This window comes from Lactuca sativa, chromosome 1 (assembly GCF_002870075.4).
Source record: "Lactuca sativa cultivar Salinas chromosome 1, Lsat_Salinas_v11, whole genome shotgun sequence".
NCBI classification, from domain to species: Eukaryota; Viridiplantae; Streptophyta; class Magnoliopsida; order Asterales; family Asteraceae; genus Lactuca; species Lactuca sativa.
The window spans coordinates 68,108,181-68,132,596 of NC_056623.2; the positions used below are offsets into that span (position 1 = coordinate 68,108,181).

At 35.0% G+C, this 24,416-nt stretch overlaps 3 protein-coding genes across 3 annotated transcripts; 2 read left to right on the forward strand and 1 right to left on the reverse strand.

The window, feature by feature from the left end:
- The first annotated feature begins 2,694 nt into the window (after positions 1-2,694).
- Positions 2,695-7,036, forward strand: LOC111915186 (G-type lectin S-receptor-like serine/threonine-protein kinase At4g27290). The gene is made up of 7 exons (XM_023910857.3): positions 2,695-4,385; positions 4,909-5,049; positions 5,144-5,301; positions 5,377-5,587; positions 5,674-5,908; positions 6,005-6,155; positions 6,264-7,036. Exons 1-7 carry the CDS (start codon positions 3,062-3,064, stop codon positions 6,579-6,581), a joined length of 2,538 nt encoding a protein of 845 aa, XP_023766625.1. The 5' UTR covers positions 2,695-3,061; the 3' UTR covers positions 6,582-7,036.
- A 2,354-nt stretch (positions 7,037-9,390) lies between these two features.
- LOC111915224 (GTPase-activating protein GYP2) lies at positions 9,391-14,580 on the reverse strand. Its single transcript, XM_023910902.3, has 18 exons — positions 14,010-14,580; positions 13,783-13,852; positions 13,220-13,708; positions 12,908-13,090; positions 12,702-12,815; positions 12,535-12,593; positions 12,292-12,358; positions 12,119-12,170; positions 11,935-12,027; positions 11,741-11,824; positions 11,252-11,658; positions 11,101-11,162; positions 10,960-11,029; positions 10,469-10,549; positions 10,275-10,376; positions 10,040-10,164; positions 9,866-9,947; positions 9,391-9,769 (listed from the first exon to the last, which is right to left on the reverse strand). The coding sequence occupies exons 1-18, from the start codon at positions 14,054-14,056 to the stop codon at positions 9,674-9,676; spliced, it is 2,283 nt and encodes a 760-aa protein (XP_023766670.1). The 5' UTR covers positions 14,057-14,580; the 3' UTR covers positions 9,391-9,673.
- A 5,032-nt stretch (positions 14,581-19,612) lies between these two features.
- On the forward strand, positions 19,613-21,587 carry LOC111915182 (uncharacterized). Its single transcript, XM_052765951.1, has 5 exons — positions 19,613-19,832; positions 19,965-20,187; positions 20,282-20,846; positions 20,970-21,088; positions 21,173-21,587. The coding sequence occupies exons 1-5, from the start codon at positions 19,613-19,615 to the stop codon at positions 21,585-21,587; spliced, it is 1,542 nt and encodes a 513-aa protein (XP_052621911.1).
- The last annotated feature ends 2,829 nt before the right edge of the window (positions 21,588-24,416 follow it).

Below are 24,416 nucleotides of genomic sequence, written 5' to 3' on the forward strand. Positions count from 1 at the left end.
TTTTCCTTCAAAACACCAACAAAAGCTCAAGATCTTCAACAATGGAGTCTAGGGTTGGATGAGATAAGATCTCAGGGGGGTGGAGGCTGTCAAATGAGGCGACCCTAGGAGTTAGTGCCCTTAAATAGGGAACCAGTCCCGAAATTAGGGTTTTGGCCCAAAATGGTTGCCACGTCGTGGCAAACATACTGTCACGTCGTGGCATCGCACCAAAAACGCGTTCTTCTTAGCCAATGCCATGTCGTGGCCCACCCCATGTCACGTCCTGGCCATACAAAAACTCCAAAATATTAAATGATTAACTTATGAAAAGAATACATGCAAACTGGATGTTACATCAAGATTAGCCATTACCATTAATGATTACTCTCCAATCGATCAATCAGTTTCTTTTTCATATTGAACTCGTTTTATTTATAAATTGATTTCTTTTAATATGTTTTTTGTAGTCTTTTTTTCGCAGCAATTGATTTCTATAATCGTTTTCTGCAACAATCGCTTTTTGTAATCATTTTCTGCAATAATCGTATTCAAAAAAATCTTTTTTTCTATAATCGTTCCAATAACCCATTTCATTTACTTGTTTTTTGAATAATCGATGCATTGTTGTGGTTTACTGCACCAGATTTATTGGCTTGTTTTATAAAATAAGAACAATGCCTAGACATCCTTCTAAAAGAGAATATTTGAAGTTTTATATAAGGGATATTTGAAGCAGGTTATGTTGGGGATATGGATTTCATGTTTGTAGGTTATCCTTACTTATATAAATTTCATGTGTGTGAAAAAAAAATTGGAATTTTTCGGTTGCTATTTATCTTTGCTACTATATATATAACTGTTTCATACGATTTCTTAGTTACCTTGAGCGTGTTTGGCATAGAGCTTTTGGAAGCGTTTGGAAGCTTCTAGCTTTTAGCTTTTGACAAAAAGCTCTAGTTTAAACAAAAAGCTTCGTTTGGCAGTACGAGCATTTAGCTTTTAGTTTTAACAAAACGCTCCGATTCTAAAAGCTACTTCATGTAGCTTTTAACAAAACGCTTCGGAGCTTTTGAAATCAATTTCCATAATTATCTTTAAAATATATATATATATATATATATATATATATATATATATATATATATATATATTATTTTTAATCAATTGTCATTTTATGTAATTTTATATATTTCAAAAGCTTCCAGCTACTTTTGCCAAACATTCATATAACGAATAAAAGCTACAGCTTCCCGCTACCAGCTACCAGCTAACCACTACCCGCTTCCAGCTAACAACTATTTTTGCCAAACACGCCCCTTATATACATTTTCTGTTTGCTGTTGCCTGGTTTTAACATATATAAATTTCATTGCAATAATTGATCATTACTCCTATATATTTAAGTGTTCTATAGTTATATTCTTTAAGTGTTTAAATCTATTCTCTATTTAGTTTGATCTTTTTTTTACAACTGTTTTCTGTTTAAAATCAACACAATTACTCAATTGCTTTCTATTTTTTATTTTGCTTGATTATTATCTAATATCTATTTCATATGTTTTTTTATTTATCTGATACGCATTATCTTTTTTCTTAGTTACCTAGTATTAACTTAACATGTTTTCTTAGTTACATGGTATGCATTGTTTGTTTTCTTAGTTACCTGTATTAACTTAATGCATTTTGTTTGATGTGTTCTTGTAGTGAGACTCACGATCAAATTCAACAACTTGTGCAACCAAGTTCAAAAGCTACCGGAACAACTAATGTTGCATTTATGATTGATGGTGATGAATACCAAACAGGGTCGGTCTAGACGGTAGGCAACTCGGACGACCATCCAGGGCCCATGACTCTAGGAGGCCCAAAATTTATGGGTTATATAGTTTATATATATATAAAATTATTATCTAAATCATTTTAGGGTTTAAAGTTGGTTGAGACTCAAATTAGCTCAAAAGATAAACAATTTAGTTTGTTTGTTATTTCTAATTGAACACGTTTATATTGAAGAGTAATTGATATTTTTTTTAATCTTTATTATATTTGTCTTTGAGATGCCTTTTTTATTCTTTTTACCTTGGGTCTCATATATGTTTAGACCGACCCTAATACCAAAGACTTTTTTGTGATTAGAGTGAAGTTCTTATTTTAGTTTTTGTATTTTGTTGTCTTTAAGAATGAAATATGAACCATTGAACTTTTTATTTATTGTGATTATTGTTTATGTTTTTTGAATTTCATATTTATAAAAATGAATTTCATTTACTAAACGGGTATCCAACGGGTTCCCCGAATCCGATGGGGATTTTTTTACTCGACTCCGTCGGGGATTAAACGGGGTGGAGGCAGGGATGGATGTGGTAATCAGAGGTCGGGGACGGGGACCACAATCCTCACCAATATCTGCCCCCATTTGCATCCCTACTCTTAAGGTACCAACTATTTCAGCAAAATCGGGTTTGGGGCAGGATTCGCAAAGATCCGAAACTTCAGGGACCCATATTGTAAATTTGGTTTAAAACTCCCCCATGCGACGACGATGAGGTTATACGCACTACGCAGCCAAATACACTCGTTTCTTGTAGCCCATATACGCGTATTCTTTCCCCTGTTGTGTATAAATAATTAAATATGATCGTATTCGATAATTCAAAGCCCTAGTGTGAGTGAGCAGCCAATACTCCATAGAAGGAGAAAGAAAGAGGCGGGAGAAGAGGGAGAGAAAGACGGAATTGGGAAAAAGAGAGCGAGGAAGAAAGGTGTGTCTTGGCATCGACCAAGCACGTAGCTTTTTGCAGAGTTGTCTTTATCGCTGTTTAAAAATAATTAACTTCTGATTTTTTTAATTTTGAAAAATGTCAACCCTTTGAACGTGGCTTACAGCATCAACACAAACTCAGCCCACTCGTACAATTCTTTTATTCGTGATTTTCACACCAAAAAAGCGCGTCTGGCATTGACAAATGAGGACTCCAGTCTGTAGTTTAGGGTAAACAATTGAAAGAGGTCAACATCATATCAGAAAATCTTCTTCGATTCTTTATTCCATTAAGAATAAAAAAAAGAAAGCGCAAAAATGTCTGCTTGTTTTTGGGTATTCACAACCCTCTACTTATACACATCAAATGCTTCTCCGATCACCGGTATTTCCAGTTCAAAAACCATCGAGAGCCTCGCTACAAATCAACAACTCTATGATGGGGAAACCTTAGTTTCTCCAGATCAGCGATTTGAATTAGGTTTTTTCTGCCCTTCAAATCCATGCAAAGATGTAAAATTCTTGGGAATTTGGTACAAAAACATAGCACCGACTACTGTTGTTTGGGTAGCCAATCGGAAAAGGCCAATTCGAAGAACATCTTCAGGTGTACATTTGATGCTAGACGATTATGGGGTTTTTGTTATTCAAGATGGTAGTAAGCGAGTCATCTGGAGGAGCCCTCCCAAGAATTACTCTCCATCTGTGGGTCGAAAACCAGTTTTGCAGCTTCTGCAATCTGGAAATCTTGTGGTTAGAGATTGTGATATTAATCTTTCATGTGGTGGATACATCTGGGAAAGCTTTAATCATCCAAGTGATACATTATTACCAGGAATGGAGCTCAGTCTGGATTATGGATCTAGGCTTAGATATCGTGCAATCACTTCATGGAGAAAGAAAGATGATCCATCTGATGGCGATTTTAAGTTTGGGTTCGACAGATCAGTTCAAGCTCCCCAATTGGTGCTCACGAAAGAGAATGGGGTTCGACTCTCAAGATGGGGTCCATGGGATGGCCAAAAGTTCAGTGGTATGAACTCGTTAATGGATAATCCAATTTTGTCACCCACATTGAGGTTTGATAATGACCAAGTTTCTTTGAAATTTGAGGCATTAAACCGGTCGATCTTATTGAGGTTGGTGTTAAGTCCACTAGGGAGTCTGCAGTTCTTGTGGTGGAAGAGTAAAAACGAAGGTTGGATAACAATTCTGACTCTAAATAAAGATAACTGTGATCGAATTGGATCATGTGGACCTTATGGTATATGTTATAGTGATGATCCAAGTTGTAGATGCTTGGAAGAAGGATTCATGGCGATTTCGTCAGTGGATTGGTGTGGATTTGAGTGCTCAAGTGGATGCAAGAGAAAAAATGATCTGAATTGCACTGCAGGAGATGGGTTTCTGAAGTATGAACAAATGAAGCTGCCTGATAATTCATCTGTTTGGGGTGCTTTAAGCATCAATGAATGTGAAAATAAGTGTGCAAAGGAATGCAGTTGTATGGCATACACTAGCTTGAACATGTATGGAAATGGGAGTATTATTTGTGTGGTTTGGCTTAATGATCTTATTGATCTGCGAACAGTTCATGGAGGTGGAAACGATATTTACATACGCATGTCACACATCGAGCTAGGTATCCATCTGTTAACTAATTTCTTTTGCTTTTCGTTTCCTTTTATTTATGTAATTATAGTTACTTTAACTCTTGAGGATCCCTATAAGGTTTAGACTATTGAAAATACTCTGAAACTTTTTTTTCTTGCTTGAACTGTTTTTGAAGTACTGTTTCATTATGGAGTTATTTGCTTGGCTCTCAAGTTAGTTGTCTATTAAGAATATTTCCGGTTATTTAAGTTTCATTAAGACTATTTGTAAGGTCATATATAAAGCATTAGATCTCATGTATTTATTCATTCCTTCATCTCTTTTCTTCTCCTTTCAGTTTTGCATAATCCTCATCATTCTTGAACTCATCATAATGGTAAACACAATGTGCAGTAGAACTATACGATCTTCTTCAGTTCATTACCTTTTTAGACCTCAAAATGTAAAACAAAAAATGTGTTTTAATGACATTAATTTACTACACTGTTTTTGATTTGATCATAATCTATAATCTACTTGTTTGATTTTCTTTGAAATGTTTTCATACTCAGATTCCATCATCCACAAGACGAAGAGGAAGAAAGTAATATGGGTTGCCTCTATTGTTCTCTTGTCAACAATTATTACTTGTGCACTTCTACTTATTATCATAGTTCGATATTTTACTATGCTAAAAAGATCAAAGACAAGAGGTAATGCCCTTTTTATCTTTCACATATCCTATATATGCCTGCAGCTTTTTTGCCATAACTTTTGTATTCTGTAAATTTGCCACACTATATTCAGCATTGGAACAGGAACAAAGTCCATTGACAGAATTTGGAGGATCTCAAGAGGAAGATTCAGATTGTCGTGTCTTTGAATTGGATGAAATTGCCACTGCAACTAATAACTTCTGTACCTCTAATGAGATTGGCTCAGGAGGTTTTGGAAGGGTCTATAAGGTAAATTTCTTTGATGAAAGCCATATTTCCTGAAAGAAAAAAAATATATGATCAAATCAAATGATTTATTTTCAGGGTGAATTACCAAGAGGAGAAGAAGTAGCTGTGAAGAGACTAGCCGAGAGTTCTTGGCAAGGCATTCGGGAATTCAAGAATGAAGTTACTTTAATAGCAAAGCTTCAACATCGGAATCTTGTGAAGCTCTTGGGATATTGCATTGAAGGAAATGAAAGAATACTAGTATATGAATACCTGTCAAACCACAGCCTAGATCATATCATTTTTGGTAAATTAATATCATAGAATTTCATGTTTTATGTACGTATACGTATTCTTTTAGTTTTGTTATAATTTACACATGGAAATGTGTAGATCAATTCAAGAAAAGACTCCTGATGTGGGACAATCGTTTCAAGATTATCAAGGGAGTAGCAAAAGGACTTTTATATCTCCATGATGATTCTAGGCTAAGAGTAATTCACCGTGATCTAAAAGCAAGTAATATTCTGCTTGATAGTGAAATGAACCCCAAGATTTCTGACTTTGGATTGGCAAGAATTCTTGCAAGTGAGAAAGGGGAAACGACAAACCGAGTAATTGGAACACAGTAAGTATATATGTGTAACAGATTTCTAGAAAAAAAAAACACAACTTCATGTGTAGTGGATATAAACTACTTGCTTTCTTATGTGCAAACATGCAGTGGTTATATGTCTCCAGAATACATAATGAATGGCCATTTTTCTACCAAGTCTGATGTTTACAGCTTTGGTGTTTTGGCGTTGGAGATAATAAGTGGGAAAAAGAATTGGGGATTTCAGCATCCTGACCATAACTTGAACCTGTTAGGTCATGTAAGTAATGAAATCTATGATTCATCATGCTGTGTAGCTATATAGTTTTGCATTCTGATTAGTAGAAATCATATAAGATTAATATGTGTGTGTGTGTGTGTGTTGCAGGCATGGAAGTTGTGGACTGAAGGAAGGTCCTCAGAACTGATGGAACCTGTATTAGGTGACTCAATCATTCAGGAAGATGAGATTGTAAAGTGTATACATATTGGATTGTTATGTGTCCAAAAACAGCCTGAAGATCGGCTTACAATGTCTGAAGTGGTCAACATACTACAAGGTGAACATTGTATTAATGTGCGCCAACCAGATGAACCTGGTTTTTTTGCAGGAAGGTCTATGATGGGACTAGGTTTTTCTACAACTGCAGAAAGAAATCTTGAAAGTGTAAATGAGGTAACGATGACAACTATAAGTGGAAGATAGTTGAGTTCTGAAGAACAAAAATGTATGTATATCCTTTTAGATGAGTGGGATACATGGATACATATATGTAGAGAGTAGATACTTTGCAGATCTATAAAAGCATGCATACAGCGATCGATATATGCATTCCTGAATTTAAAAAACTGGAATGGAATGCAGATATCGATCATCTTCACTTGTTGTTTATCATGTATACAAATGTTGACAACTTTTCAGTTTGTGCATGTTATTGAAAGTAATCTGAAAAAATCAGCTTTGTTACATTAGCGCATATCTCCTTTCTCAGCTAAGGACCGAACAAGAGATTGTAAAAATAGGTAATAGTTCCCCTTTCGTTGCACCTTGTTGTTGCACAAGGCTTTTCCTATCATTATCATTAGGCTGTTAATGTGATTCTTCATTGATTTTATGTTATTAGCAATAGCAAGGAAATATCTTAAGTTTCCATCTACTATTTAACAACTGTAATTGTGCGATTTCAAATCTGGAACGAACATCAATGACATGTAGCTACATTTGTGATATAGCTTTCATCAGTGCCTCAGTGTCACATTTGGGTGCTTATACGATATTAAGACTTCTTAATCATTATTCCATTTATGTCAATATTTACACCATTAACGATAACGATTGATCGCATTTTTCTCCATTCTATTGCATTTTAACATCATCATTAATCGTTATAAAACATAAGATTGGTTTAGATGGGACTAGCCAATGGCTAGCTAAAAAGGATTACATTAGAGAGAAAGCCAATTGGGATATCTTGCGAGTCACAACTATACTTTTTAGATCTATCTGAAATCCAACTAAATAATTGAATCACAATTATGTCAAACAAAGTATCGCTTCGCGACTTTTTCTCCTTGAAAACAACAACATTTCAATAGCTTCATACATCTTCTTGAACTCCTCCATCCGAACCATTTAGGAGAAGGGATGTCCATATACAAGGGATTCTGAATATTACACCTTAGCCTAAAGCGAGATGGCAATATGACATGGAGTGTAGATAAGGGATCTCTATTTCAATTGTGTTGTCACATGATAGGGCAACAAGACAAGTGAAGACCAATGCCCCAGTGATGACCCACATAGGGAGCCATATATTTATATAGGAGCAAGACAAGTGAAGACCAATCCGGCAAGACAAGCCATATATTTACATAGGAGCAAGGTTGTCCCATTAGACATTGTTAATTATCGAAAATATCAAGTCTTACGCTTAATGAGAAACCTCAAGTACTAATAGAAAAAAAAATGATGGCCATTTTCGTTGGTAATCCATGTCATTTACTAACAGATTTCCGACAAAATTACTTCCATAAGAAAAAGGGTTGTGGGAAACCATTTACGTCAGATTTCCAACAGAATTAGTCATAGATTTCCGATGGTATATTTTGTTTTTGAGAAAATGGGGTTTGGCTAACTTTGACCAATTTTGACAGATTACCAATACAATGGGGTTTGTCAACTTTGAGCACTGTTGACAAGGTTTCACCATTTTTGACGGATTTATGAAAGAATGGGGTTTGATCAGCTATGACCCGGTTTGACCATTTTGGTGGATTACCAATGGAACGTTATGGTCACAACTTATTATGGTGTTTTTAGACGTTATGTTCCATTACTTTCAAAAGATGATTTATGATGAATTTCTAAGTTCTATGTATACCTCTATGGTGTTATATTACAAAGGTATTTTCAACTATTTCCGAGGGTTTGATCGTGGGAATGGTTGGTCGCACTCAACCAATGCCCTTAAAGAGTCAACCTCAGGTAAAATCACGATACTTTCCAAAGCCTTACGCTTGTAGTGTGACTCGGTTTACATGATGTTGTTAGAAATAAACATGTTTTTTGGACATTTTAGAAGACTTTGCCTTGTATGACTATACTTTACCAATGTTTCATGATATTCAGTTGTTACGTCCTGACATTGAATATTCCACAACTATAACCTTTTAAGTTGATTGTTTGGACTTCATAAACTTTTATGGTTTATATTTGAATTTGTTAAAAATGAACTTCTAGACTCATTTTAAAAGAGCCCATAAGAGGGTTGTTACAATTGATGGTTTAAGTGAACTAGGTGCTATTTAGGAGAGTTCATAGACTTAAACTATAGTTCGCTAGGGTAATTAGGGATCTATAGTTCAATCTTCTATATATTTAGTAATTGACACTACTTTAATCCACCATTTTTTTTGCAAACCACATACCGAATTAGCAATTTACTCCTCATTCAGAGAAAACTACAAGAATGATCTTTGCAGATTGCTGTTTTTTCAACGGAGTCCAAAATTTTGAACTTTGAAATATTTTTTGTAATTAATATAATGTATATATCGACATGTGTGTATTTAACGTTTTAATAATTCAACTAAGAGGGTGTTTACAATCCAAAATCTCACAAAAGTTTAAATAAACCATACAAGTTTAAATAATTCAACATGCTAACTCTATGCTTCCTTTTCATCTACGAGTACATATCAAAATAATACGTTAAGCTTGGAAAGCCTAGTGAGCAATACTAAAATCCAGTTATGGAATATAATTGGGTAATAACGATAACCCAACTCCCAAGTCAAGATAGATGGATAGATATAATGTTTAAATATTTAAGTGATGCCACCGAATGTAAATTAAGTTTGGAGAGTTTTTATCTGTTGTAGTACATGTGGTCATATAGCAGGATCTTAGGTGCATGCAAAACTTGGTATGGGACATAAAACTGACAGCTGAAGTTGTATCGATATAAACCAACAGTAATTCAAAATTTAACAATTAAATAAAAAAAAAAAACTAGTTCTTAGTGTAATTCATTCTTATTTTACTTTGATTAAACAAACAATCGTCATTTAGATAATAAATTGAAAGACTTTAATAACTAACCTAAAACAAACTCGAAATTCAAGTGTGAAATAAGCTAGGTTGCATTTGATACAAGGGACAAATTTTTTTATGATAAGGACGGGAAGGGCATTTATGTCTTTTCCACATACGAGCAAGTCTCTAAGTCCTGGGTCACAAGTACCAAAAAAAATTATAGGATTGTTTAATTTGAGAAATCCCATCCCAGGGATTTCTTTCTATTTTTCTGGTTCTTGGTAACCATTGGTTTCAGATGCAGCTTTTGTTGCATCTGATACCTCGGTGCTGCTTTTACTTTCTCCCACAGCTTTTGCCTGCCACATTTATTCACATTTCTTTTTAACTTAATGTAGAAAAAAGACTTAATAGAAAAATTCAACGAAGTGGGTCCCATTAAGAATACTATGTACCTTGTTCCTGTCACGCCAACCAAGTCCAAATGAAAGTATCCCTGGCCTTCTTCCAGCTGTGTTAGATTCCGGACGAATTAACCTATATATATTTTTGTAAAAAAAAAAATTAACATATAGTAATATTATTAATAATAGTAATTGTAATAATAGCAATAAGATAAGTAGCCTTACCCTGTTGGTTGTACTGCTTTGACTTGGCCAGAATTGTATTGCATTGTTGCCTCTAAAGTAGATTCCGCCATTACAACTCTCTTTTCCATTTGAGCAAGAGTATACACAGCTTCTTCATACTTCCTCTGCGTATAAAATATATATATAAAAAAATTTATCTAGTTTTCATTCATTTGTTCTAGAAGAGTAAATTATTATTTGTGTATAAAGACAAGAGTAGAAAAGGATTGAGTACCTCAAGTACATTCACTAAATATCTCTGAGCAGCTGCATCTTGTTCTGCAGATTTACGAGCATCTTCTGCCACCTTCTGTTCTTGCTCAACTCGCATTAAAACCTAAATTACATACATTTTAAAGATTAAGATTTATCTGAATCAATATGAATCGTAAATCACAACAAATTAAAAATTAAAATATTTATTTAAACCTCAAGCATTTTCTTCTCTTGTTCTTTCTTATCAGCAAGAAGTTGGTGCAACTCATTAACCTCTCGTTCCATATGCTCAATCTGCAATTTATTATATTAATAATCATTTTTTCCGTTATGTGTTGCCACATATAACATAAGGGAGTCCTTTTTATTTAATCAATAAAGTTGGTAGAAAGTCATGTTTACTAAGGCATACATACCAATATAACATTTCCAAAAGCATATATATAGCTTCTGGTGTATATAAATTTTTATCAAGCAACAAAATGAGAATTTTTGCCAAATTAACCACTAATTTGGCAAATTTCTTTATATCAGTAATTTTCCAAATTAACCATTATATACAGTCAAAATGGTTAACTTGGAAACATGTCTGAAACGTTTATGGTTTAATTGGGAAACAATAACATATAAATGGTTATGGTTAAACCATAAAAATTGCCCAAAATACAATGGCAATTCTGTAATTTCCCTGAATGAATATATACCTTTGCTGTCAATTCACGCCTATTATCTTCTTTAGCCATCTCCATGAGTGCTATCTCCAACTCCTCAGCTCTAAAAAACCATGAACAAATTTAACAACAGAATTTATGCCAAAACATTACTTAAAATCTAGAAAAATAAACCTTATTGTAGCAGATCTCTTGTCATCCAGCATTGAACACAACTGAGCCTTCAACCATACAACCTATACATACATACATGTAAACTATTGATATTGAATAAATACAAGAAAGATTATATTGCTATTTCCTATAAATCTATAATTCGAATTACCTGATCTTGAAAATCAGGAAGAGAGTCAACTTCTGTAGTCATGGCAGCAATATTAAGAGAGTCATCAGGTTTAGGAGCAGTGTTCAAATTTGTGTTGTCATTTGTTAATCCTTGTTTCATACTAGGTTGGCGTACAAGTGGTTTAGGTTCATGTTTGAAACTGTATAATTTAGTAGCAAGTCCTTTTGGATCTTTCCTTATAGCATCTCCTCTTTTTCTTTCTTCAACTGCTGCAATCACATCAGGTCTGTGTTTCTCTCTAAGTTGTTGTAATGTATCTTCTGTTACATATGAGAAACTTATGCAAGCAGTCACAACTAGATTGCTGCTATCAAATGTTGAACTGACAAGTGATTGCATTGAAGTGATTGCATCTCCTGCATCTCTTGTTGTACATAAATCAGGACCTGTATGTAAAAACTTATTGTTACTTATTAGCCACATAGGAATACTACATAATTATTAAAATGGGAATAAGTTTGGGATTACCATATAGCTCCATTAAAGCCAATGCAGTTCGTAGTAACATTGCACGATTTCCTTCGAATAAAATTACATCCCAAACACGAAGAACTGAAGGTAAAACAAAAGTAATGTTTATTGTTATTGTTATTGTTGAAAGATAATTTTTTTGTTTGTGGAGTGTTATGTGTAAAGATAGATATATATATAATAAGGGTTACCACTTTCCCATGGGATCATGTTTACAAAGATGGAAAGAAACCATGGTCCACAAATCCAACCCATTTCAACTCCCAACATATTAAAATGATTGACTGTAGAAAAAGAAGAAAATCATGGGGATGTTATAACTTATAAATGAAAAGGTAAAATGAATTCTCTTATAAATGGTGTCAATGGAGAAACCTAGTTTAGGATATCGTTCACGCATTAAATCTTCAAAAACAAGTTGATCCACCTGAATAACAAGAGTCTTTCATTCAGAAAGTAAACATATAACATAAAGATAATAACCAATTTCACCTGTTATTAAAAAAGTATTGTTTTTTATGAAATGTAGGGATAATTGAAAGATATACCTGGGATTCGATCATGTCTGTGGTGAAGTATCCATCAAAGTAATCATCAATCATGCCCACCAAAGTCCTGAAAAGATTCATTGTAGTTTTAAGTAATCAAGTAATATGTCAAGGGGTTTATCAAAAGAGTAATTTTGGTGAAAAAGTTACAGTATCTTATCTTAGTTGTGTAAAAAGTGATAATGAAAGTATACCATGTCACCTTCACTATAATAAACAAGGATAACAAAAACGAATACATACCAAAAGGCATTTTCTTCAGGCATCATTAGTAGTAACATTGCAGCAAAAAAATTCATTGCCTACACACACAGGTTTATTTATATATGTCAACACAAAAGAAAAGAAACAAAACATTAATGCATACATAACAAGGGAATGAATTTGTGAAAATGTAAACAAAGTGACACCTGGCAATATCCAACATCAGGGTTATGGCGAGCATATGCTAAAAGTAAACGTCTCAAGGAGTCCCTGCCCTCTTCATTTAATGCAGGATGACCTGGAAATGTTCTTGGTAAATCCTGCCTTGTTCAAAAAAAATATACTATTAGTCCACAAGAAAAATTAAAGAAGTTAATGTAAATAAAAGGGGAAATTAACACCAATTAATGACCTTTTCAATCTGTTTTTTACATTTTTCAGGCACAGCTGCCTTGTCTCCTTTTTCCCCTAATCTTTCTGGATTTGATTTGATCTGATCATGCAATTGTTTGTTTCCAGCTTCTCCTATCTCCAACAAATTCTGGTAGTATCTCTCCACCCTACGTGCTTTCACACCAACAAAAGCTTGCCATACCTGCAGTAGTATATAACTAATAAGCTTTTTTAATGCTTAAAAAGTATAATAATATTGAGAAGCAGAAGAAGATGATGATGATGATGAAGAAGAAGAAGAAGAAGAAGAAGAAGAAGAAGAAAAAGGCACCTCTCCTCTAAGTTCTCTAGGCACACCACCACGAACAAGTGACTCAAGTTCTTTCCATGGAAATACAGGATTTGGTTTTTCATCATCTGTTGTTGACTCCTCTGTGGAGGGTCCCACTCCCTCCTCTTGAACATGTTTTTGAGGATTGTTGACACGATGACACATCATATCTTCCATGGTGTTGAGAGATGTTCTGACATCTGTCCAGTTTTGCAAGGCATGCTTCTTTGCTGGTTTTGCTGCCTCTGAGACAACTTTTTCAGGAACATTTTCTGTTTGATTGTTGTTGTTATTATTATTATTATCTTCTGTTGGCTTCTTGTCACTTAAAACATCTCCCTCTTTTTGAGTTGATTCCAAGACATGATTGGTGTTCTCTTCTGTAACCTCAGCATCATCAGGTTTTTTGATGCTCGAGTTCAATCGAACAAGCTCTTCTTGCTGCTCGAGAAAGGACCTCCATTTTGTTGCCCTTTCTTCTTCCTCCTTCTGCAGTATGAATGGAACATAATTGATGTATATTTTTTGACCTAATTTAGAATACTGAAACATTCACATATTACCTTATAGATACTATCAAACTCTTTGAACGTGTCAAGGTACTGAGGTCTCACAGTAAATCCATATGCATCCCTGTGGGTTCAATTTCAATGCCCAATTAATTCATGATTTATTAGGTAAATTAGCATATTATTACAAGTGCATGTGTGTAATTTCTCAGGTGGTATCTTTTTTATGCTGCAAAAAACCATAAGCTGGAAGAAAACGAAGAAGATAACCGAAATCATACCTGGAATCTGCATTTAATGTTCTCTTACTCAGCAAGGATAACAACATACTTCATAAACGTTACCAATTCTACTTCCCATATCGTTGCTTTTGCTTCAAACCATGAATGCGAAGTTCATGTTGATAAAACGATTCTAAAATCTGAAGTGAAAACTAAGATCTAGGATTCCCACTCTACACTAATTGTTGGTGCCAAATACACGAAATCCAGAGCATAATCATCGTATAATATAATATTTCCCACTAAATCGTCAAACTAATCCGAATCAAATAACTCAAACCCTACGGAGAAACAGAGATTAATCCGTATAATGCCATTAAATTTGAATGCGCATAAAAGCTGAGATCGAATACCGACTTCTTTTAGCGTCAAAAAGTGGAAAAACCCCAACATAATCGAACTAATGAACCCAATTCCGAAAACTCGTAGAACAAACAGCCCTAATTCTCGATTGAAATGTGATCGATCCCCTTCTTCACCTTGATTGCGAATGTCTGAAACGACCTTCCTGAAATTTCTGACGTTAATTTTATCTAAAACAATAGCTCAAAAATAATTTAACTAAAAATAACGGAATTGAGTACGCGTGTAATTAAAGAACACATATATCTATGCATGCAGTGTTGTATGTATAGATATAACGATACGTATATGCATCATGTATGTGCTTGTAAAATTACCGTTTGGTCTCGATATCCTGGAAGAAATATTATAGCGCCATTTCCGGCAATTTCGATTGATCCAGCGGTTTCATTTGAATTTATTCAATTTATTCAATATCAAATAATGAAGTTATTACAAAAAAAGCTATGAAAGAAATATTTTATTTTATTTTTGCTATTATAGTATGAGCTAGACTTTAGAGGATGTCAAAAACTTTTATGAGACTCCTACCCTGCTAAATCGTTGTGTGTAATGACACTCAAATGTTGTACATATAGTCGTGCCCATATATAGGGTTGTCGTGTCGGGCAGTGATGTCGTTTTATCTGACACGACACGACACGACAAGGTTTTGTATAACACGAACACGATACGACACGATGTCGTGTTTTTTTCATTAACACGAAAACGAACCAATTAAAACACGACAACACGACACGACAAATATAATATTACATAACTATTAGTGTATTGTGTTCATACTTAAAGATATATAACACGACAAAAGCGACAAACACAATAACCACATGCTTAATCGTTTCAATTTCGTGTTGATTTATGAACACGAACACGATACGACACGACATCGTGTTTTTTAATCTTAACACGAAAACGACACGAACACAAATTCGAATTTTGATTTCATTTCGTTTCGTGTATTTTTGCTTGTCGTGTCATAAATTGACACCCTACCTATATATATATATATATATATATATATATATATATATATATATATATATATATATATATATACTGTAGTGATTACGTTAGTTAGTGGAAACCGATATGGTGGAAGAGGTCATGTAGAAACCAATTTAGTGAAAGAGGGTCTGATAAAAATCTATAACGCCCAGTAGAAATCAATTAAGTGTGGAAAGCAACAATCAAGCAGAAATCTATCATGTGTAGAAATTGATCTAGTGGAAAAGGGTTCAGTAGAAACCAATAAAGCACAAATCTATCATGTGTAGAAATTGATCTAGTGGAAAAGGGTTCACTATAAACCAATAAACATATTCAATAGGTTTCTTTGGAGAATTATAAGTATGTCGGTGATGACGCATTGTTACGTGTGTTGATGGTGATGTTGCTACATGTAAGGATTATCATTATTGAAATGTGTTTCTTCTTGTTTATGATTTTAATATATATCCTCATGGAGAGCCTTTAAAATATTATTTGGGGTATTTAACATTGAAAAAAAAAGTAATTTCAAAGATGGCTTGTCGGAATGATGGAATAAAAACATCTATATACGGTGTGATCCCCACAATGCCATATCCAAACCTAGTTTCTTAATTTGAAGGTAACACCTACAAACATCAAAAAACAAAGATCTTCGACTAGCTCTTTGGATTTAAATGTGTTCAAAAGGGTTATCAATAAAGTATCAAAATATATACAAAATAAAGGTTTAAGGCAATAATTATCAGTGAAAATGCACATAACCTGTTATGACTAGGCTAGTTAAGTATATTGAAGTTTTCCTATTCTATAATATTGTTGACAAACACACTTATTCAAAAATGTGATTGCACCAAATCATTACCAAGCCAATAAAAAGGTGGTGGGGTATTCACAAAAAAGAGGTTATATATCGCTATTAATCATAGTAAAAAGTACTAGGGAAAGGAATCTTTTAAGATTCCGATTCAAAGTTTAAAGTTGATATTTCTTAGATCTAGGAAAGTTTGAGATGGGATGAAACACAAAGAGAAGATTGTTTGGTTTTGGCAGCGCACTTCTACGGAAAGAAGAAGAAAATTACTTGGTGTTTTTATAAGCTGCATTGGGTCAAAGATTGAAGCTCTATTGGCTGATTCGGGACCATTGGACTTGCATCTAGAATATAGACGGGGTAAGACCGGCCAGACTAAGATTAATTCGTAGTTTTTGAGACCCGTTTGCCATCATAATATTCACTACCAGTTGGGATTAGAGTTGGGCAAAAAAATTGCTTCATGATGTGAAACCGGTTTTGAATCCGAAGTCGATCTTCTCTTAAACCAGTTTTGGTGAAACCGGTTCGGTTCTTAATCTGATCTAACAATTCGATCCAGATTGATATTATAGCTATTAACATCGTTTGAGACTGGTTTTTCACAAACCGATTTGACGAATCGATTTTCAGTCCGATTTGAAATCGTTTATTCCAAGAAGAATACTAATCATTTTTTGTCGCTTCTTTTCTTTGAGGAACAATCATATTGTAACGTCCCATTTTTACAATCCAATTTTTTTCATTTTTATTAAGGTAAAACTTCCCAATTTATAAATTCATTATTAAGAAAATTGTTTATTCCCAAATACATTTATTAAAAATCAAAGTATCATAGAAACGTTGAATCCTCAATGTTGCTAATGAGTATGTACAGTCCCACATTCGCCTTCTCATAGACACTAATGATACCTGAAACAATAAACAACTGGATAATCATAAATCTTAGTGAGTTTCCCCAAAATACTACACATAACCAAACAGATAAACGAGCAACGAGTCCAATCAATCATCGGACTGGATTGCCCAACTATATCGGGTTTTTTGGCCCTACTGTCTCAACCCAACCGCTCATCCCGAGCCTTCATGCCTACGGCTTACAGTCGGCTTGCACCAGGTATCTTGGCTTACAGCACAAAGCAGGACCGCTTCAACCCAAACCACACACAACATCTCAACATGTAAACAATTGAGTATCAAGTAGGCACATAATACAGGCAATCATCAATCATACATCTCACTACCGCTTACTAGTCCTCTCATAGCATAAAGTCCCGTTGTCAGCTAAACTCCATGAAATGTGTAACGACAAGTAACCAAAGGTGAGATAGCCACCCAAACAGATGATCCTACTCTGGAGCCACAACCAAACAAGGAACAGGTAAGAAAGCCTAGATCAAAAGGTCTCAAGCTATCCTACATGACCACAAATAGTCCCTAGGGCCCTCCACCAGATGATAACCAACAAGTACATATAAGATATAGTTCTACAGATCACTACAGCAACGCAACATACTCGATACCATGATACAAATCTAACATATCACCACAGCATAACAACATACTCGATACCAGGACACCGATCTAACAAATCACTATAGCATAGCAGCATACTAAATATCAACAATCCAAGGAATGCATGACTGTATATAATCAGAGGTGAGATAGACACCCAGACAGGTGATCCTACCCTAGAACCACAACTAAACAAGGAACGGGTAAAAGATACTACATCAAGAGTCCTCAGTCTATCCTACATGACTTCGTACAGTCCCTAGACATCCCTCTACTAATAGGTAACCAAAAGTAGTGGGTCGGCATTGGTGCCTTCGACCCACGGGCATAGTGAGGCGAAACTCACCTTGATATGCGCGTAGGTAGCCACCATAGTAACGAAGAACTCTACCAGCACCTACAAGAAGATACTTGAGTCAATACCCGATCATATGTCATAGTCACTTGTAACAATGACTTCCTCACATGAAATGACGATTAGGGTTCCACATAAAAAGACAATTAAGGTTAAGTAAGGACACTTAACCCATTAAGGACTTAACCACTTAAGAGTAGGACTAATTAGGGTTTGACCTAGTCGTTCTCGGGTATAATAATCCAAGCAATAGCCCAAATACCCGCCCCAATCATTGTGTCCAAAATCTTGGTTTAAAAAAGTGTGCTTGATGTGATGATGCATCCATTGCGTTGCGTTGCGATGGGTTATGGGCAACAAACCTATGGGGCGATGCGACCTACATGTTACCAGGCAATGCGTCCGCTTCCAAGCGCATCCAGCGCATTACGCATTGGCGCATCATGGTCTGGCCCATTTATTTGAATAATAATAAAAAAAAGCCCATGCAACTATTAAATATTTCTGGCCGGCCCTACTTCTACCCTAGAGATCTACGTACCACTGTACCAGAATACAAAGAGGCACGACAAATTGATCACACGACAATCTTGTTCTTCTCTTTTTCTTTATCTATTAGTCTTCCACTCCTTTTCCCTCCTCATTCTTGATCGACAGTTAAGTTAGTAGTTAACCTTCTCTTCTCTTCTTCTCTGTTATTCTTTCTACTCTCATTCATGGATACTGAGAATGGAGTTAATGCTTCATCTGACTTCAAAACAGATCCTGTAAGAAAGTATAGTGTGCAAGACCCTAACATTAGAAACAATTTTACATGCACCTTTTGTTTGAAAGTAACAAATGGAGGTGCAAGCCGTATGAAACAACTAGCACCTTGTTGGAGGTTTTCCGAATGTTACTAACTGCCCACAATGCCCTGATCATGTTCGGAAAGAAATGATAGATTATATGAAAATGAAACAAGAAGCAAGGGACAACATTCAGATGGTATCAAGGATACGGGACCTTGATGATGACTATTATGGAGATGAAGAAGAAGATTGTATTGAAATAACAGGAAGTAGCAAACTACCTCCCAGAAAGAAACCAAAACAGAAAGGGCCAATTGATATGTTTTTCACTCCAAAACCCGAAGATACAATTAAAGGTAGAAAAGGAGGGAAACAACAAACGATAAATGAGGTGTGTCGGAAAGAACTACGGGATAAAGCATGCCAGGAAATAGCAAAATGGTTCTATGATGCAGGTAATGTATTCTTTTAAAGAAGTTGTTACATTTATTTTTTTTGATAAACTTGTTATATGTTTATGATTTTTAATCTTATACTCTTATAGATTATAGAATCTGTTTTATGATGTTATTGTTGTGTACTTATGTAGGCATTCCTTTCAATGTTGCAACATATGATAGTTTTCATATTATAATAGAAGCAATTGGTTAGTTTGGCCCTGGTATGAAACCACCAAGCATGTATGACTTAAGGGTTCCATTGCTGAGAAAAGAAGTAGCCACCATTACAAAAAAAGGAAGAACACAAGACAGAGTGGGCTCAAAAAGGTTGTTCGATCATGTCTGATGGGTGGCGTGATTCAGTCGTGCAAAAAGATATAATCAACTTTTTGGTGAATTCTCCACGTGGATCTTTCTTCATGAAATCCATGGATGTATCCGAAGTTTCAAAGGATGCAAACCTGTTGTTTGGCATTCTTGATGACATGGTTGGGGAGGTGGGAGAGGAAAATGTTATACAAGCTATCACAGATAACGCTTCGGCTTATGTTAAAGCAGGTAAACAATGTATTTTTTCTAACTTTGTACTTTGTTTTATTTTATTCACTTTATGTTTTAATTAATGTTAATCAAATTTTAACATTTTATGGAATTAAATAACATTTTATGGCTTTGTTTTCATCTTTTTAGGAAAGTTATTGGAAGCCAAAAGACCACACCTCTATTGGACTCCATATGCGGCGCATTGTATTGATCTTATGTTAGAGGACATTGGCAAGCAAATCCCTAAGGTGAAAAGTTCTTTGAAGAGATGTATGCTGGCAAATGGGTACATATATAACCATGTTCCTGTTGTAAACATGATGAGGAACTTTACCAAGCAAAGAAACTTGCATAGACCTGCTATTACCCGGTTTGTGACTCTTAATACTTAACTTATAATTTGTGTAATTATATATATTATTATGTTATGATGTTATCTAATATTCCAATGTTACATCTAATAGGTTTGCAACATCATTCATTACTTTGTCGCAATTTCATAAGCAAAAAGACAATTTAAGAAAAATGGTTTTGTCAAAAGACTGGGAAAAAAGCAAGTGGGTTAAGGCTAATGACCCAATAGCAAACAAGATTAAAGGTTATTTTATATCAGACTCGTTTTGGAGAAATATTCTATATTCTCTTAAGTTGACTGGACCGCTTGTTAAGGTCCTTAGAATGGTGGATGGGGAAAAAAAGCCAGTTATGGGTTACATTTATGAGGCGATGGATCAAGCCAAGGAGACTATTCAGAAATCGTTTCTCAACAAAAAAGAGGAGTACAAGAAAGCTTTTCAGATTATTGATCAAAGGTGGGAATGTCAACTTCACCGACCCTTGCATGCAGCTGGACATTACTTAAATCCTAGAATCTTTTATGATAACAAAATTAACGCTTCTTATGAAGAAGTTATGACTAGATTATATGTTTGCATTGAGAGATTGGTTCGAGATTCTAGTATCCAAGACAAGATAACCACCGAATTAGCTACATATCAAAATGCAGAAGCTTTATTTAGTAATAAAATGGCAATCAGGCAAAGGAAGACAAAAGCACCGGGTTAGATTAAATGTTAATTATATTATATTAATATTATAGATTTATAATTATGAAGTTAGATTAACATTTTTTTCAAACATTGTTTCCTACAGCTGGGTGGTGGATATCATATGGATCTTCAACCCCTAACTTGCAAAACTTTGTTGTACGTGTGCTTAGCCTCACATGTAGTGCAACAAGTTGTGAAAGAAACCGGGGAGTCTTTCAACATGTATGTTATGTGACATTTAGTTTATTTTTTTTAATTGCACATGCACTATGAAATGTCTAATGTGCTTTATCTCTTTCATTGTAGCTTCACACAAAAAAAACAGAATAGATTGGCACAGAGTAGACTAAATGATATGGTTTATGTGAAGTTCAATCATTCCTTGAATTGTAGAACCAATAGAAAGGACAATGTTGATCCTATCCTTCTGAATGAAATAGATGAGAGCAATGAGTGGTTGTTAGGGAGATTAGAGGAGGATAAAGATGATAATTTAGTGTTTGAGGGTGAAGATTTGACTTGGGATGTTGTGGAAAAAGCCTCAGGGGTAAATGAGCCTTTTTATGCAACTAGAGCATCAAGAGATGATAGAGGAAAAGGAATAGTTGGATCTAGTGGACTTGGGTTGGTTGATGAAGAGATAGAAGAAGATATCGACATGTCTGATGATGAGGAGGGAGATATGGATATGGAGCTTGGGTTTGACTTTGATGATGATTGATGAGGGATGACTTAGGGTCTTTATTTTTTGGTTTCATTTTGCTGTTTGCATAACTATTAGATTTGTTTTCATTTTGCATGACCATTAGATTTTGGTTTCATCTTGCATTGACTATGGTAAACATGCATTTTGCATTTTGGTTTTTGCATTATGGTTTTTGCATTCTGTTTAACTAATTATCATTACATTTGGTTACATGACTTTTATATTTGGTTTTCGTTTTATATCTTTATTGCTTTTTAGTATATTGTAAACATATATTGGTAATTACTACTTGTGCGCCACACCTACGTGTTGCCAGCGCATCCGCATCTCGCATCGCGCATCGGCCTCCTGCACCTTAATCGCATCAGTGCGCATTGCGCTTTTTTAAACCAAGTCCAAAATAGGGCTTCCGCTTGTAGGGTTTCCTACATAAAATCATAACTAGGGTTAGTGTTCCACACTTAACCCTTGAGGGAATTAATTCATTAAGTCCAATATTGCATAAGTTAATCATAGGGCATTATCGAGTATAATTTAAAGTCCAATTAACAGTTCAACGCAGGTCTCGGCAAAACTCGAAAACTAGGATTTTCTTGACATCGGGGTTTCAAGTCCACGATGCATTCCTTCAAGGTTTTAGGGTTCGAGTCTAATAACCACCACCCACTGCCACCGGGGGCAACGATGGTCAACAACGATGGTACGACGGAAGCCACCACCTCACGACGACGGTGGTGGTTTTCGAGTTAGAATGCGACCAAATAACTCCCACTACAACAACCATGCAGAAAACCACGCATACATATAATATTACACGTACACAGCCACCTTACATGGTGGCTAGTGGTGCCAAAAATTGGCAGCAAGGCGGCAACCACCATGGTTGGTTGTCATGGTGGTTTTCTTCGTTTTTCAGCCAACCAAGACACACACACGCTCACCTCACAAACATACAACAACACACACATACACACACGAAACAAGAACACCACCGCTACCACCTTCTTGGAGGAAAATGACGACCGTAGGAACAACAAAAGGGACAGCCTCTCGGAGCGGCGATGACACTATCAGTCGGCACGATCGGTGGCGTAACCGAAAGTGAATCAAATAAGAGAAGGGTTTGCAACACCCAACTGAGAACAGCAGCAGCAACTACGAGCTTCAGCTTTTCCGACCTCCCCAACGATCACGAATTCCACTTATGTCGGTCCTCGTCCTCGCCGACAACATGTGCAAGGGTGGTCGCTTGGTGGTTCTAAGCAGCGAAAAAGGTGAAGGTGGCGGCTAGATATTGGAGGGATAAGGTGGTTGTTGCTTCTAATATTAGGGTTAGGGTTTGTAGTAGGGTTTTAAACGAGAGTAAAAGGGAAGGGGTGTCGGGTTTTAGTCCTGCCTCCTTCATTCAAAGTTAATTTATTTTATTTAACTTTAGCCAGTGCCACCAAAATCATTTTCAGATTAAGTCCATTAATTACCAAACAGCCCCAGATTCCACAATTCTATTCATAATTAGTCTGAAAGTTACACTTTAACCCTTGATTTCCAGAATTTACAACATTAAACTCCTTGTGACTAACACTCTGATAAAGTATTACAGATTTACGGCTAAAATGAAATATAAAATACATCTCGGAGGTTTTAGGGTTTATTATTTATTTATTTATTTATTTATTTGAAACATCATGTTACACATATGATTGTTTTTCATCTTTTATGGTCGTTTTTACCTAAAAGTACATTTTCCCCTCAATTGATTGTATATATAGATATTGGATCTTGAGGTTTAATCACCCAACTCAAAAACATTCATAAAACGCAAAAACACTCTCAAGCAATGGCGTCGACATGTAGGCTACCATAATCTTCCGTTGGTGTTGGAGAATCGTCAAGTAATATTATGATTGTTTCCATCAAAACAACGACAAGAAATCCAACAATTTGGAGCAGTTATGATTTGTGAAAAATGTTGAGCGGTCCAAGAAAGGCATGATGCAGGAAATGTGGTAGTTTTTTTTTTTCTTCAGGAAGACGAAAATGCAACTTTGCTAAAACACTCAAATATTTATTGCAAAGTGATGAAATTTGGTTCGGGACATAAATAAACAACAATGAGGAATGATGCTACATTGTGGCATTACGGAGCAACTCGAGTTCAGAATAGGATGGTGAAGTTCGTGATTCAAGAGAGTTTGTCTTTTGACCACTTCGACAATCCTTGACAAAACTCATCCAAGAAAACTCGTCAACCGCATTATTTTCATGTAAGTCGTTCAACGTTTATAGAATCGTGGAAACTTGTACAAAATGAAATGATTTCAAGATTTTAATCTCTAGAAATCAATGTTAACTTAACTTGTGATTTTACACAAATCCACATAGTTAACTAGATTTGAACTTTTGTGTTACTATTCATTGGGTAAATCCCAATATAGAAAATGATGAAGCCGATGTAACTTCCTATTTTATTTTAAATAATAATTATTAATGATAACATCAATAATATCGTTTATTTAAAAATATTAAATATAAAAATATTTAACCACTTGAAAACGAATTGTAGAGGGTTAAACAAGAAATCTATTAGGAAGAAATAATGATGTGAACGTCGATACCACTTACTATACAAAACTTTGCTTATGAAGGTGAATTGTGCAACATGGAAAAAGAAGAGTAAATCCAAACAACAATTACTAGGAACAGTCAAAATAACCAAACCGGCAATTATGGTTTATGTTTTATGTTTGAAGATGTATTATTTCTTTCTTTGATGTATTTCTATAACCAAAAAAAATGAAAAAGAAAATTAAGAAAATTGCTCCCAAAAAATGTATCATGCCTTCA